This window comes from Glycine max, chromosome 8, assembly GCF_000004515.6.
Source record: "Glycine max cultivar Williams 82 chromosome 8, Glycine_max_v4.0, whole genome shotgun sequence".
NCBI lineage: Eukaryota > Viridiplantae > Streptophyta > Magnoliopsida > Fabales > Fabaceae > Glycine > Glycine max.
The window spans coordinates 15,880,066-15,897,671 of NC_038244.2; the positions used below are offsets into that span (position 1 = coordinate 15,880,066).

Consider the following 17,606-nt stretch of genomic DNA (forward strand, 5'->3'; position numbering starts at 1 on the left):
CAGCTGACCAACCCAACCCCACGAGCCTTCAACTTCCAGAATATTTTCAATTAATTTATAAATAAAAAAATAGATGAATTAAATTCCGAAGATTCATCAAATCAGGACAGACTGCCTTAAGGTTCAGAAGAGTACATTGATATACTCAAGATTACCTACTAACAAAATATAAAATTCTAACATTTTTATAAGATATGAATTTGTTTCTTATTAACTAAATAAATATTTAGTAAGATAATTATCATGTTATGAGCACAATATTAAGTATATTTTATAAAATAGATGAGATTTGTTTCATGCAAAATTTTCTTTTGTCCAACGGCATTTGTGATGAGATTGATAAGGTATCAATGAACTTTCTTTGGTCTTGTGGAAATATGAAGGGTTGGAATCTTTGTGAATTGAGACATGGTCACTTCTATGAAGTGCCAAAGTGGTTTAAGGGTGAGGAGTGTTTGTTTTACTAACATATCTCTTATCGGGAAACTTGTGTGGAGTCTCCTTACAAAAAAATAGGTTTTTGTGGATTCATATTCTTTCTTATAAATATCTTGAGAATAATACTTTATTTAATGCTAAAATGAAACTAGGTGACTCATATATTTGAAGGAGCATTGTGAAAGTGGAAAACAAGTTGCTAGAGGATTTCAAGTTTCAAATTGGTGATGGCACCTCCTTAGTATGGTATAGGGACTGTAGCTTTTTAAGTAATAAAGTTCTTTTATGTTCACTTTTAGAATATTGAGGCTTACTTGCATGATATTGTTCAAAATAACACATGCAACACACTCATCCTCCACAGCACAATACAATCATTTGGAGAAGTGGATTGGATCACAACTCCCCCATTATGAAACAAGTGGGTACGATGTTACTTGTCAAATGGTAGTTACTCTAGTACTACAACTTATAAATGTGTTGTGTCATCATCTACGACCCACACTTCACCTTATAATAAATGCTTTTATATGGGTGTGGAAGCTCCATATTCCAAAGAATATTAGACTTCTTCATTGTCTCGTTCTCCATAAATCACTACCCACAAATTCTTTGAGGCATCATAGGAACATGTCATCTTCTCCCATGTGCAACGATTATTCCCAACATGGATTTGACAATGGAGATTCAATCATTGTTTTGATGCGAACCACTAGAAAATTGGCCAAGTCTTGAGAAAAAAACCTACGTGCTTTATGATATCATCTCATCCTTGCATGACAAGGGTATAAAGGCTCGATCTTATTTGCTTTTTCATTGTTGGTCTTCTCCTAATTTTCATCTGTTGTAACTAAATGTAGACGGTAACTTTTTGTCTTCATCTTTGAGCATTGGGTCGGGGGTGTTTTGTGCAATCATAACTCTTCTTGGATTATGAGGTTCTTCTCCTTTGATGACAAACAAGAAATATAAAAAGTTGAACCGATGTCTATTTTGCATGGGTCATGGATTTTGCAATATTGGTTGTGAAATGGATAATTCACATATCCATGAAACCTTGCAATATAAGGTTTGCCTTCCCTTGCATAAACATGCTTCGTAGGCATTATTTTTTAACTCAGTGGTCTATATCTTGGTATCATGTTATTAGGAAAGCCATTAAGGTGACTCACTTTTTAGCCAAGGTTGGACTGCATGCACCAATCCCAACCTCGTATTTTGGAATTCTCCTTGCCCTCGCCAATGCTAACGTGCTTACAGCATGTATACAAAGAAGTTGATACATGATCATACCAAAATCTTCTAATACCTATGGCAAGGTCTTTAAAGAAAACAAAAACAACTAGAAACACACTAACACAATTGAGAAATCCCATATTAATTATTACATTAAATTAAAATAAAGTTAATTTGATTAACTTTATCAACATGACTGCAAAACTACACAATAACTTGATTATGATAAACACGTACTAATTATGATTCATCTCATAATTAAAATTATCATCTATTTTGGTCGTTTTAATAATGTCATCCTACATTGTCGGTCTCACATCACAATACATATTTTTATGCTAAACTATACAACAAAGCCAAAAAAAAAAGACAAAAAAATCATTTTAATTGAACATCTTACCAAAATAAAAAATTATTTTTCTTCTTTATTAATTTTCAACCACTTAATCAACGGACCTTACACTTATACCTCCCTCTCTCTCTCCACATACACATTTAATCATATTTAATGTAACTAATTATATATTATATTTAATAAATATAATAATCTATCTCTATATTCTATCTCTATATAGTAAATGAATAACCTATGGAAGTTACAAATTATCCTATGTTAGTTTTTGACACCTGTCAACAAATTGGACTATTTTAGACATTTACCTGTTGATTATTTCTTACTTTTTTTTTTCATTTCTTTTATTTTATATATTTTTTTTCTCTCCGAAGTCCAAACCAAACCTCAACTACCCGTCACTCCGTCAGACCCGTCCCCCTTTTCTCTCTCCCTCACACTTTTTTTTTTCTCTCTCTTCCGAGACCACCCTTCCTCGTATCCTCTTTCCATCTCATTTTCTTTTCCCATTTTTTTATAAAAAATCTTCCATTTTTCTAACCTTCACTTTCTTTTATTTTTTATTTTTTTTATTTACACACAGATTTTTATAATAATTGTAAATATTCATTTAATTATATTATATTAATATTTTATGTACTTTATGTAAAACTTTTATATTCTGTAATTTATATTAGGCATATACAACATAAAACAATATTGTATTTATATAATAAGATTACAAATATATTTATATCACATATCATATATATTATAATCATTCCTATATAATATATGTTAGCATTATATTGGTTGAATGATAAAATTGTGTTATTATTTATTGTTCATTAATTTCTATAATTTAATATTATCATATATTTTTCACTTTCTTTTTGTTGATTTAATGTATGGATCTAACTTTGTATAAAAAAATTGTTGATTAATGTTTATATAATAATGTAAAATTTTTATATACCTACATAATAAGATATATTAAAATTGATTGATTAAATATATTTCTATGACATAATAGTTTTAAATGATTCATTAATAATAATATAAACAAAACTTGTTTTAATTTCTTTATTGTAGAGATCATAAATTTTATTCACTGGGAATAACTATTTTCGTGTCAAAATCTATGATAATATGAAAATTAAAATAGTTTGAGGTGAATGGTCTTAATAATTAATTAGTATATATATATATATATATTTAATTAATTCCAAGTGATAATTAAATATTTATTTGAGATTTCTAAATATACTCATTTTTAAATTATTCTTATGGTATAAGTATCTCTATAAAATATAAGTAAACTTCCTTGAAACTTTTATAATCATTTGATTAAAATTTACACTTTATATCAATCTTTGATTTAACAAAATAATCTAAACTTGAAACTTGGTCATTTATTAAAACCTGAACTATATAATAACATTTGAATCAATTTAATATAATATTATTGGAGGATTAAATAACTCACATTAATAATATTTATTATACAATGCACATATTTTTTTTATACAACTAATAAATATCACATGCTAAAATATCTATTTATATGTTTTCTTTTGAAAAAAATATTTATATAATTTATGCACATATTTATAATATTTTTTATCATCATCATCATTATTATTATTATTATTATTATTATTATTATTATTATTATTATTATTATTATTATCTATCTTTAAACAATTTAATAACAATATACTATTAATTTTTTTTAACAAAATGAGAAAAGTATCATGTTATAACTACAAATGTATCAAGTGTCTTTTATTATATAGGACATAAGCAGGTGTATTGCAAAAAATAATTTGGAAATTTGATTTAATAAAAATATTTTTTTATATTAAATAGAAATAAAAAAACTAATAAAATAAGAGATATTGTACCTACTACGAGTAATACTATTCGTTCTCACTTATTCATTGATATTGTTTCACTACTCATACTTTTCTTACTTTTTTGAATAACAATAATAATGATAATAATAATATTATACATTTTTAATTATACTAAATATAAGTGTTCAATTTATGATGGATCCATGTTAGTCAATTCAAATCTTCAATAATACCAGATAATTAAAATTAAAATTATTAAAAATATATTTTAAAATAATTAACAACTATATCTATTTAATAAAAATTATGCTATTTAAAAAAATTTAAAATAAATTTTAATTTTTATGATAAATAAATTTAAAATTACTACATATTAAAATTATGTCAACAATAAATAGAAAATTTTGAAAATCATATTGTATCATATATTCATATTTATTATTTTTAGATTTTTTAATTTATACTTTTCATATAGAAAAAATAGACTTGAAAATGATAAATAATTTTTTATCATACTTTTTATTTTCCTTATTTCATATTAATTATATAAATGAGAAATTATATAAGTGTAAAATTACTCACTATTGTTATAATTTTTTTTTTCAAAATCATTATTATGATTATGTGATATAAAACTACACCTATATCTTCAATGATTTTAGAGTTAGGTTAACTTTTTTTTTTCTATTTTTCTCTTATTTAAATGTCAATAAATATAGAATATATACTTCATAAGAAAATATTTCATAAATTACTTTAATAAACAATAATATTTGATATTTTTCAATTTTTTAATGATATGCTTAGATTTTCTTAAAAATGCTTATATTTAAATATCTTATGTATTTAATCTATATGCTTATATTTAAATAAACTTGTGCAAAACAAATGTTTGATAAAGTTTAATGTAATTAATGATAAATTTATATTTGTTATTTTTATTTTTAATTTATAAATTTCATATATGTATTATATCATTATTGTTACTTTTCGAGGAAGAACAATAACTTATGATAAGAATCAATAGACTTAGTATTTCATAAGATAACATCCACTCGGTTAAAAATATAATTAATCTCTTTACTTAATTTTAATGTAATTATATTTGCTAAATATTTTTAAAAAGACAAATTTATTTATTTACTTGCATTTTTTAATAATACTAGATACAAATGTAAAGAAATATAATTTGATTAAATTCAGTTCATTGCATGAGTATAAAATCTAATTACTTTATACAAGAAAAACTGATATACTTATATATTAATATAAATACTACATTAATGGTATATTACATTAAATATTGATACTTAGTATAATTATTAATTTCAGTGATACATTCCTTGTAATAATTATAATATTTAATTATATTATACAAATATCGTTATAAATAATTCTATATTATATTCAACAAATATAATATTTACTATTTTATAAGAAATACCTATTTACAATACTATATTAATGATATCAAATATTATATTAGACATTAATACTTAGTACAATTATTAATTTTAATAATCTATTTCTCTGAACAATTATGATATTTAATCATACTATTAATTATATTATTTTAATTAATTCTATATTACATTTAATGATAGCTACTATTATATGAGAAATACTTATTTATTATACATTTATATAAATACTACATTATATATTTAATATACCATGTTAATGTACATTAGTTTACAAACTCATTTGATATAGACATGATGTTTTTTGATAATTTATATGAAGATTACTTGTAAGTAACCTCACACTGCACTGCAAGAGTTAATAAAAATTTACTCAATTAAAGATGTAGACATGGATAATTGATCCATTTGTTCCTTTTAAGAAAATCATGTTGATGTAGTTCAAATCTCGCACATTAATATTTTTTTTGGGTGTTTTTTGTGAAAGAGTGAGATTACAAAGTCCTAAATAAGAAGCAGAAAATCAAGTAAAAAAAATGAATCTCACAAATTAAAGCGTTTGAAAAGATAGATGAAGAATAAAGAAGGAAAAACAAAAATAACCGAGGGAACGAGTCAAAAGTTAAACTCTCCAACTCAAAGGAAAAACAAAATTAGACAAGCACATATAATATATGTTTAATATTTCCTCCCTTAAATTCGTGGTATTTTTCTTTGTTAAAGATACAATTATTGTTATCAGTTTGTCAATACTTATCACTCTTATAATTTGTTTTATTCTGATTCAAAAATTAAAACATGAAAAACTACATAGAAGTTTCACAATTTCAATTAAAAAGTAAACACATGAGAAAATATGCCCCCTCCCCAATCCCAAGCGCAAAAGCAAATTAGGGTACAAGAAAAATAATAACCAACCCATGGGGGTATTTATTACAATATGAAGGATAGAGACCTAGAGAAAAAAGAAAATATAGAGAATTTATTATTAGTTATTGCTGTGGCATTTTTTGTTTTTTTGTTTTTTAAAAAAAATTATAATTAGTATCAGAGTGGAACGTTCCATCATCATCATCTCAAGCATTTCGGAGGCGAAAACAACGCAACCGCAATCCTAACATGTACGGCGGCGCCTCCTCGAAGCTTGGCCGCGGCGCCCCCAACCGCCGCTCCTTTCCCCCTCCTCCGGCGCCGCACCGTTCCTCCGCCCCGGGCGGCCGCCTCTCCCTCGGCTCCTCCGCCCGCAACGCTGCGAAGGAGACGGCGGCGCCGGCGGTAGAGGAGACATTCAGCCTCATCTCCGGCAGTAACCCGCTCGCGTTCTCGATGATCATTCGCCTCGCGCCCGACCTCGTGGAGGAGATCAGGCGCGTGGAGGCACAGGGCGGCACCGCGCGCGTGAAGTTCGGCCCCAATCCACACAATCCCACCGGAAACGTAACGCTTCTCATTTTGTTTTCAACTTTCGATTGGTTTCTGCAAGGTGTTGTTTGTCAAATCGAACTTTAACGCATTTGTTTATTCATTTCTTTTTGTTTTTTTAGTTATGCTCATTTAAGTTTAATTGAAATAAAAAAAAAAGTAGAAAAAAGGTTATGGTAGAAATATTAACTAGACCACTAGGGTAACCGGGAATTCACCATTCAAATCAGAATTTGAATTTGAAAAATTATGCATATTGTGAAATTCATTCACTGAATTTGCTCCATTTTGAACAGTGTTGTTAATTGTAATCTTAGTGCTACTAGGAAGTAGGGACTATTTGTTGAATTGTGTGATTGCAATCATAGTGCTACTAAGTAATTGACATGTAAGCTTATCAAGATTGTTTCTGTTTGGGTGTGAAATCAGGTGATTTTGCCACAGCTCGGTTTGTGTTTACTGCCTTTTGTTTCTGTGTTGTGTTTTTGTTAAGCAATTTCTGATCTGTAGTTTGGAATGTCTGTCTGTTCTGTATTTGTGCCAGATTATTGATGTTGGTGGGAAGGAGTTCAGATTTACCTGGTCGAAGGATGGTGACCTCTGTGATATTTACGAAGAGCACCGGAGTCGCGATGATGGGAATGGCTTGCTTGTTGAATCTGGGTGTGCCTGGCGCAAGCTGAATGTGCAGCGTGTCTTGGATGAGTCAACCAAGAATCATGTCAAAAGACGGTCAGAGGAAGCTGAACGCAAGATGAAGTCTCGCAAGTATGTAGCCATAATTGGGGATATTCCTTACATTTTCTTCCTTTTCAGTGATCTTCTGTCTCTTTCCTGGTTAATTTGTTACTGTTTGCATTTTGTATGCATTTATAAGAAAATGCATACAATGCTTCTGTTAAAAAGATATTTTTAATATATTTGTTCTACAGTATCTGGTGGAGCAATCTCTCAAAGTATTACCTTAGAATTTTCAAAATTTGAAGGTATGCAAAAAAAGTCAATTGATATATTTAGTGTAAAGTAAGTAATATCAGTCATTGCTGACAAAATAATGGTTGATGCTAGCGCACAATTACATGCTGACATGCATGATAAATCATGGATGTGTTGGAATATCAACCATTGATTTTCTCATAAACAGTTGAACTTACTTTACCATTATTTGCTTTAGAGGATCCAAGTCCAAATTTCAAACAACCACTAGGGTAATAATATTGAAGCTGAGTTTTGAAGTCTTGATGGTTAATTTTTGATGATTTTTTTTCTATGGTTGCTACAATTTTTATTTCTTTCAGAATTCTGTCACATATTATTACATAAAAGGAACACATGTAGTATATTATTTGAATTTAGGTACTAAGATGAGTTATGGACTTTTATTAGTTGGTGTTCTTGAATTTGGGTTGTGCTTAACTCAACCCTAATTGTTAGCTCATGAGGCAAGGATTACTCAAGCCTTTATAATCTCTACGGTGTTGTTAAATAGCCATTACAACGGTGCTATAAGGCTATGCGAGCCCAACCCTAAAAGTTAGCTCATGAGGTGAGGATTACTCAAGCCTTTATAAGCTCTATAGTGTTGTTAAATAGCCATTACAATGGCGCTGTAGGATTATGCAAGCCCAACCCTAAAAGTTAGCTCATGAGGCAAAGATTACTTTTTACTTAAGCTTTTATAAGCTATACAGTGTTGTTAAATAGCCGTTACAGCGGTGCTGTAGAGCTATTGCTTGCAAATTCCTCAAATCCACGATTGTGATTCTGTCTGCTATTGCGGCTGCCATGCTTGTGTGGTCATGGCATGCATCCTGCATCCTTTTCTCATCTCTGGCGAGTCTCCAACCAATTGAACTGTTAATATTATGGCATTTTTTATGCATTTTATTTTTATTTGCATACAACTTGATTTTTTATACATATATAATTGATACATATCATATATTTGAACCATTGTGACTTTCTCCATTCCGCAACGCTATCCACTATATGATATAGCAGCTTATTGGTTGTCATTTTCTGTGATCCACAATTGATAACACTGCTTAAGTCACAACTATAGTCAATGTGAGCAGTGTTCTTAATTAGCCGCTATGGCAGCACTATTGCATAGTGGAATTTCTTGGAACCATGTTGTGACTCTGTCCGAAATTGCGACCGCTATCATTGTTGTGTTTGTGGTATGTATCCTGCATCCTCTTGTCATCTCTGGCGTGTCTCCAGCCAATTGAACTTTTGAGTCAATATTATACCGGTTTTTATGTATTTTATTTTTATTAGCATGCAACTTAATTTTGTATACATATATAATGAAATATTGATATATATTGTATATTTCACCCATTATGTGACTTCTGCTATATGCATGTGACAATATCCGCCATATATAGAGGATTATGGGCTGTCTGCCATTTTCCGCAATAGATAACACTGGATGTGAGATTATAGGACTTATTTATTTATTTATTATTATTATTATTATTATCATGACAAGGTAGATTGCATTAAGAAAGCCGCATGGCTAAGTAGATTTTTTTTAATATTGCCCTGGGAAAGCTGCAGGGTTAGGTAGATTTTTTTAGAGTTAGAGGTGGCCCACTATCAAATCTGTGATAGGCTTCGATACCATCTTGAATTTGCTCTAGGTCTAACTAAACCTTAAAAGCTAGTTCATGAGGTGAGAGAGGGAAAGTAATAGGAAGAGGAATTCTTGGGAGTGTACTGATTTTTGGGAGTCTTGAATCCCTGGGATTGAGATAGGATTCATTACTGTCATTTTCATCATATCTTTTCCTCCTGGCTCTGCAATCTTTTTGATTCTTAGTTCAGACCCAAGGATGGGAGTTAATGTTAAACCATATCCGTTTTTATGCCTTTCTGGTACTATTCTATTAATGTCTACTATTTAACATTAAAATATACAACAACAATAACATGCAGTTAAAGCTTTATTTACTTGAAATACGAGGAAAAGTTTTCTGAATATTATCCAGTGATTCAAAATAAACAAGCTCTACTGTTAATATATTGGTTAATCCCAATAAATGAAAAACAGGAATCATGGCAATCCTATATATTCTAATAATTGCAAATACTAATGGGATATGCACGGGAAAGAAAAAATATTCTTTCCTGAATAAGAGTGATAGCGATTTGCATATTTACAACATTTTTTGTAAAGAAAGTAAAGACTTAAATATGTTTTTAGTCCTTCAAATTTGAGTCATTCTCTTTTTAGTCCTCCAAATTCAAAGTTGCATTTTTTTAGTCCTTCAAATCCACAAAATACCCTTTTTAGTCCTTTTGTACGGTGCGAGTCAAACATGGAATAAGAAATTCACTATTTGTAACAACTTTTGACTGCCAAAATTTGTTTTTTTATTTTATATTTTAAAGTACGCTCCCGATGGTTAAAAATTGTCATAATCAAGTCAGAAGAAAAATTAAAAACCCATTAACAACTTTAAAAATTGCTTTAATTTTTTTATTGACTTGATTTTGACAGTTTTAAACCGTCAGAAAATCATACTTTAAAATATAAAATAAAATTATGACGGTAAAAATTGCCAAAAATTGTGAATCTCTTATTTTTTTATTTGACTCACAATTTACAAAAGGACTAAAAAGAGCATTTTGCGGATTTCAGGGACTAAAAAAAGCTACTTTAAATTTGGAGGACTAAATAAAAATGACTCACATTTAAGGGACTAAAAACATAATTAAGCCAAAAGTAAATGAACTGTTGATGACATTATACTCAACCAGTTGGCTATAACAGGGGTTCTTGGTTTGGTATATGCTCTATTTCTTAGCTAATTAGGTTGCTTAGTTTTGGTGTAAATGAATTTTCTTCTTATATTACTTTCCATACAGTGATTGTTTATGGTGTATGAATCCTCCACCCTTTCCCCCCCTCTCTTCTTGTTTTGGCCAGTTGTTCATTTAATTATGTTGTTTACAACAGAGCCATTGTCCTAGAGCCTGGGAACCCATCTATGAAGAGCCAGATAAAGGCATTAGCAGCTGTTGAGGGTAACTTTTCTTTTGTTTCTTCTATTTTATGGATGAATTTTTCCTGTAATATTTGAAGTGTGAAAGTTTCTAATTGCTATTGTCATTGAGATGAGCAACTTGAAATTTCTTTCTTGATATTGGGCATGTTATCTGCTCATCACCACTCTATTTTCTTCTGCCAAAGCCTTCCTGATTTACTGTATTTAGTATAATAATGTTTATATTGAACTATTTTAATGAATAGCCTTATACTTGCCTTGTCCAGCTACACCATGGAAGAATTACAATAAAAAGAAAGAGGCTGCACTTAAGAAAAGGAAAGTGGAAACCCTTCAAGGTGATTAAAATTTGCATCTTTCCAACATATTTTCAGTCAATCTTAAGATGACATTTCTTACCAGTATTGAAATCCTCCTGATAAATTTCTGTTGGCTCATGTAATTCATCTGTAATGTCTTGAACTTTTTTTAAATAGTTGGCGGCCCCCCAAAATCTTCCCATAGATCTGGATTGACTTCAACAAATACTAGTAACAAGGGCAGACATTCCTCTCCTCTTCCGTCTCCACCAGATCATTTTGCTGCTTCATCCTCTCCAATGGGAGCTGTAAATATGTCTAAGAGCTTTGAGGATGCTGTGCCAGCACAAATGACAGGCAAACAAGATACTAATGCTGTTTCTGAGAAAGAAATCCCTACCAGGACAAACAATGCTATGAGGAACACACCAGGAGGCAAGGGAAAAAATGGGTCTAAACCAGTAGATTTGCAGGGCATGCTAATTTCTCTTTTAAAGGATAAACCTAATGGAATGACTTTGAAGGTGTTGTACAAAATCCAGTATATAATTCTTCTTAGGCTTATTTTTAATTTCTCTAACTTTTGATTCATCTAATTTATATTAACTGCTTTCCCCCTTTGATTATAGGCCTTGGAGAAAGCTGTTGGAGACCCACTTCCAAATTCCATGAAGAAAATTGAGCCAATTATAAAAAAAGTAAGTGGTGGGATACTTTTGAGGCTATTATTTTATGATACACCTGTTTCTAATTTTTCCTTTAATGTTGAGCTTCAGATTGCAAAATACCAGGCTCCAGGAAGGTATATTTTGAAACCAGGAGGGGATTTAGAAAGCTTAAATAAACCTCAGACTGAAAGTGGAAGGTACCTTTTATTTTTATATATAACTATACTATGGTATACCAGTACTGCAAGTGGTCACTTTTGTGGATCCCTTCATGCACTTAAGGTGTATTGTCTTTTTTGTACAGTTCTCCTGATGACAATCACAGCCAGATACCTGCTCGTGAAGAGTTTCATGATCAGACATCAGCTCCACAGGAAGGATCTGAAGAAAGAGTCCCAAATATTGATTTGGAGGAAATGGTTAAAGAAAATTCCAAAGTAGAAGAAGAATCAAACACTTTGGAAAAAGTTGATGCCCAACATACTTCACCTGATATCCTTGGTGACAAAAAAGGTTCTGATCATAGTGAAGGGCAAGCAGGAAGCTCCAGTGATAGTGGAAGTGACACTGACAGTGACAGTGACAGCAGCGATAGTGGAAGTGATAGTGGAAGCCACAGTAGGAGCAGAAGCAGAAGTCCTACTGGGACAGGGAGCGGGAGTAGTAGTGACAGTGAAAGTGATGCATCTTCTAGCAGCAAAGAGGGACAGGAGGGATCTGATGAGGAAATAGATATTATGACCAGTGATGATGAAAAAGAGTCAAAACAAAAAACAGAAGTCTCTGACCAAAGGATGCCCTTACCCATTCCAGTAAAATCTCCTGACGGAAGGTCAATGCAGAATGTGGTTGATGAGAAGCAGGATGGCAATGAATCTGATGCAGTTGAAATTGAAAAGGACTTACCTGAGGAACAGGGGACTGAAATGGCTCTACCTCCGGCTACCATTTCTAATAGAGGTGGAAAATATGCAGAAGAGACAAGACCGTTTCCACTTGACTATCAACAGCTCCAGGAACGCCAAAATTATATAGGGAGTTTGTTTGATGAAAGAGAAAATGAAGTTAAAGATAGCTCCAGGCATGAACAGAATGACAGCTCTAATAGGTTTTCCAAAGGTAAACATAAGAGGGGTTCTGATGTGAAGAAGAACATTGAGGAGAAATCAGAACGTGCAAAGAGGTTGAAAGCAGAAAACTTGACCCGTGAACCATTTTCTCCAGGTATAGATGTGCAGACACTGGACAATTCTCGGAACTTGTCTCCTTTCGAATTGACTGAAGACACTGGTAAGGGATCTAATGTACAAGTGTTGAACAGAGCAGAGAGACAGGGGAATTCAAGTGTTGGGTTACAGAAAGGATCCAATCGAGCATTTCCTGGAAAATCTAGTTCAGATTTTCCACAAATAGGTCAAAGGTCATCAGTTCAAACCCCTTCAGAAAACCCTCCCTACCCATTGGAAAAATCAGATAAGCAAGTTGAGAGTGTAAGGCATGGTAAAAAACACTCAGGAAAGGACTTTCATACACGTGAAGCCTCTTCTGTGCAGAAAGATAAATCTAGTAGAGATTCCTTGAATGAAGATATTCATGCCATTGAGAAAAAAGTCCCCAGGAATTCCAGGGATGGTAGTAATGGAAGTAAACAGTCACTATCCATGGATTCTTATTACCAAAAACAAGGTGAAATGGTTGGTAAATTAAAGGAAGGCCGACAAAGTACACAGTCACACTTGGGAACATCACCTAAGGACAACAATCGAATTGGTTTTGATGAATCCCCTGTAACTAATGGGCGAGGTATCTCCCTTCAAAGAGAGCTTTCGGACTTGGAGTTGGGTGAATTCCGTGAGTCCACTCCAGATGAAACTCATGTTGCAAAGCAATTTGAACAAAAAGGTTCATTTAAACTGTTGGAAAACAAAGCAAACACTTCTGAGGATAGGAATTCAGATATTACTAAAGTAAAGCCTTCATTGAAAGCAACTTCAGATTCAGGAAAGCCATCTTCAGCCTTTGTAAATTCTGGTTTTCCCAGTAATTTGGACAACACTAATAAAAAGAATTCGGATAACCATTTTGAAGATTCAACAAAATCTCGTTCTAGAGTTATGCAGGCTCATTTGCAACATTTGAGAGCAGATCATGCAGAAGTTGGATCTCAAAACAAATTGGCAGAAATGAGCAGTAAATATAGAAATAGTGAATCTGGGGTTAGCCAAGATTTTGACTTGGAAGGTCGCAGTGAAAGCAATAGAAGAGTGCCTGCAAATGCATCTAAACCACAAGACAGTAAACGCGGAAACGTTTCCTACCCTGTGAAAGAAATTAAAAGACAAACACCTAATTCAGTGGAAGAGATGGCTGATGGAGGAAAGGATTCTGTTGCAGATAGAAATCATAGCGATCAAAAGAAGAGAGAATCATCTTCAGATGAAAATAGTTGCTCTTATTCAAAGTATGAAAAGGATGAACCTGAGTTGAAGGGACCGATAAGGACTTTCTCCCAGTAAGCTGTTATTCTTAATTTTTTTTTAAAAGCTGTTGTTCCAGTGATTCATGTTGTGTTAGGGTTTTTTTTCCTTTTAAGTTAATCACTTGATTTTTTTGACATCTGATACGTTTTTTTCCTATGCAATGCTAGATATAAAGAATATGTGCAGGAGTTTCAAGATAAATATGATAGTTACTGCTCCTTGAACAAGATTTTGGAGGGATACAGGTAAATGCCCTTACAAATAGAGTTTTATTATTTGTTTGATATTCTGTCTAACATCTCTTACCCATAATCTGCAGGGATGAGTTTCAGAAACTAGGCAACGATTTAGAACACGCTAAAGGCAGGGATATGGATAGATATTATGACATTGTGGAGCAGCTGAAGGAATCCTATCGACGCTGTGGACCGGTATATTCTATTTTGCCCCTCCCCATGCATGCACTATTTGTATAATTGTATGATAGAACCCAAATGTTGGACCAGTAATATTTTAGTGCGTTCTTGTTCTGCATTCAACAGTTTCTCAAAATTTTGTTCATGCTTAAGCTCCTTTTGTCTAATCTTGTCCATTTACCTTTCTGTATTGGATTAAAAAATCTTTGAAAATACTTGTACCGTCTAAATCACATGTACGATAATCTTGAAGGAATTTATGTAGATTGAAAGTGATTGTGCATGATACAATTAATCCTCTAGTTCACGTGGATGTCTAACTCTTAAGCCAGTTCATCTTACATATTCTTCAATAGCAACCTGATATGCATTGACAGCTATGGTAATTGACCGATAATTGTCTGGTTCGACTAGATGCAATTTTGGTTGTGTTTATCGTTAAGCAAATTAGTGATTTAACTTTTTATCAAGAGTTTGTGTTTGGGATATAGGAGTCTTTTTTTAATCTTTTCTCTAAGTGTTTCATGTATTACCTAATTTGTAAAGCTCTGCTCGCATTTAGTATATATCTTCTAAACATGTCTGCATGATGTGAATTGCAGAGGCACAAGAGATTGAAGAAAATATTTGTTGTTCTTCATACGGAATTGGAGGTAATTATTTACATTTTCTCTAACCTTGATCTAGAATTGTTTTCTTAGAGTAAATATACAATTTCATCCTTGAAAGTGCCAACATATATTGATTTGGTCCCTGAATTTTATCCTTGAATTTTATCCTTGAATTTGTATTTTTTATGAGAAATTAGATCTTCCAACTTGAAATTAACTAAATTTGGAGTCTAAATTTGTCAGGAAGTTGACAGATTGAGGGACTAAATTGATAGAGAAGAATAAACTTGTCACAAAGTTAACAGATTCAGGGATTAAGTTGTATTCACATAAACTTAGGGATCAAATTAACATAGATTGCCATTTTTGGAGGCAAAATTGTATACTTACTCTTATTTTTATTAAATGGTCAACTTTTTGTCTTTTCTCATAATTGTTTAGTTGTATTGCTTCTTTCTACATGCTCCTGATGCTTCTTTTTTTTCCCACTTGCAGAATCTCAAGGGAAGGATCAAAGACTTTTCAAACTCGTATAATAAATGATGAAAATACAAGAGTACTATATAGATAAAATTGAAGCCTGTTTATCAAGGTTAAGAACTTTTGGGTGATACATGATGCGCAGTTGAGTAGATGAAATTCTTTTGTAGGTTGGGTGTGCACTAGTTTTTTATACTGTGTCTTGGTAGAGCCATATATTTGTGTATAAATGAAATTTTGTCCATTGCTTTTGCGTATAGGTCTGGCATTTTATTTTATTTTTTGCTTAGCCTGGCCTTCTTTTTGTTTCTATGTCTAGATAAATTGTATATTCTTTAATACCGTTTTACAGATTCACCAAGCTTGAGTCTCAACAGTGCTAGAGAAATTTGGGAATGTGCATTTTAAGTTCACAAGCCAAAGAAATGTCACATTGAAACTTTTACAATGTCACATGATGATTATGGAAAAACTGGTGCCATATAGGGCAAGGAAAGGAAATGGGTACTAGTTAAATGAATTATTCATTTCGTTTTTATTTATAAGACCGAAATTAGAAGCAGTGTTTGATTTTTTTATAACATACAATTCATAATATTTCTTCCATTAATTGTTTTTTTAATTCATTTTTAAAAGAAGTTATTCAATTTAATTGTATTAGTTTGTTTTATTATCCAATCAACTTGCTTTTCAATTCAATTTAATTTTTTATTCATTGTTCAACTTTGATTGGATATAATACTCCTATACTTTAAGAAATTTGGATTGAAGTCATGAAGCAATAAATAAACCTTAAAATACACAATAAGATAAAATATCTAATCCAATTAGCATATTATTATATTCTAAAATTATTCTAAAACATTATTCTAATATTATTATAATATTTCAATTTCAATCATTGAAAAAACACATAGTATTATAACGAAAATGTTTTAACTCGGCTATTTATGTTGTAACTTATTTTGTAATCTGTTAAAATATATTTCTATCCTGTTTTGTTCATTTTGATCATCATAAAAATTTCATATTTTAGGAAATTTTTTAGTCATAATGACTTAATAATCTCTAACTTTTTTTTTTCAAATTATAAGAACAGTTGTTCTTGAGAACCATTTTATATCCATTTTTCTGTTATAATAGATCCACTTCTTTAAAAATTAAGTAATTTTGATTTTATTTATTACAATTGGGAATACTCAATTAGGGAGAGGATATCTTTGTCAAGTTAAAAGATTATTTTTCTTATTTTAAAAATTAGTTTTTAAATAATAAATTTTTTCATATGATAACATACAAATGATTAATATAAGATTTTACCACATTCACATAAGTAAAAAGATTCATGTATCGTGGGTAAAATTAATCTCGAATTCAGTAGATTTAAAAACATTAATTTCTGACTTAGGATAATTTTTTTCATATAATAAATAAAAAATTAAAAACTTTAAATAATAAAAGTTTGAAAAAACATATAAAAATTATTTTACTAAAACAATATTTCTGAAAAAATCAAATTGAAAAAAGAACAAGCCCAGAAAAAAATATTTTTGAAAAAATTATGTTCATGTATGAGTTTAATATTTACACAAGGATAGTATAACTCTTTTTTATACGGTCATCTAATAAATTTTTTTTTACAAAGTCAATATATAATATTTTTTTTCTTCATATATATATATATGTGATTTTTTTTTAATTTCTAAAAAAGCATGCATAAACCAACAAAACTAACTTTACCTCTTGAAAAAAACATCAACTCATTTTAACCGTTCTTAAAAATCGTCGTATCCAAAATTATCTAAAATTAACCATTATTATTATTATTATTATCATCATTTATCAGATCAAATCACGCTCGTGGCAAGAATGTTTGCGTTATGCACATTTGATGGATGATGATGATGATATACACAGAATCCACATCACATCACA

The 17,606-nt window shown here is 30.7% G+C and overlaps 1 protein-coding gene across 1 annotated transcript; it reads left to right on the forward strand.

Annotated features, from left to right (window-relative positions):
- The first annotated feature begins 6,234 nt into the window (after window positions 1-6,234).
- Window positions 6,235-16,093, forward strand: LOC102660010 (dentin sialophosphoprotein). Its single transcript, XM_006585472.4, has 12 exons — window positions 6,235-6,719; window positions 7,249-7,472; window positions 10,669-10,736; window positions 10,984-11,055; window positions 11,194-11,540; window positions 11,646-11,714; window positions 11,793-11,881; window positions 11,989-14,196; window positions 14,332-14,409; window positions 14,484-14,595; window positions 15,183-15,233; window positions 15,687-16,093. The coding sequence occupies exons 1-12, from the start codon at window positions 6,402-6,404 to the stop codon at window positions 15,732-15,734; spliced, it is 3,684 nt and encodes a 1,227-aa protein (XP_006585535.1). The 5' UTR covers window positions 6,235-6,401; the 3' UTR covers window positions 15,735-16,093.
- Window positions 16,094-17,606: the final 1,513 nt, after the last annotated feature.

What these genes read in the sequence shown, in the direction of transcription:
- LOC102660010 (XM_006585472.4), top strand. Translation starts at nt 6,402, where the DNA reads ATGTACGGCGGCGCCTCCTCGAAGCTTGGCCGCGGCGCCCCCAACCGC. An exon ending in TTGAGCCAATTATAAAAAAA is followed by an intron (nt 11,715 to 11,792) that starts GTAAGTGGTGGG and finishes GTTGAGCTTCAG; the next exon opens with ATTGCAAAATACCAGGCTCC. An exon ending in AAGATTTTGGAGGGATACAG is followed by an intron (nt 14,410 to 14,483) that starts GTAAATGCCCTT and finishes CATAATCTGCAG; the next exon opens with GGATGAGTTTCAGAAACTAG.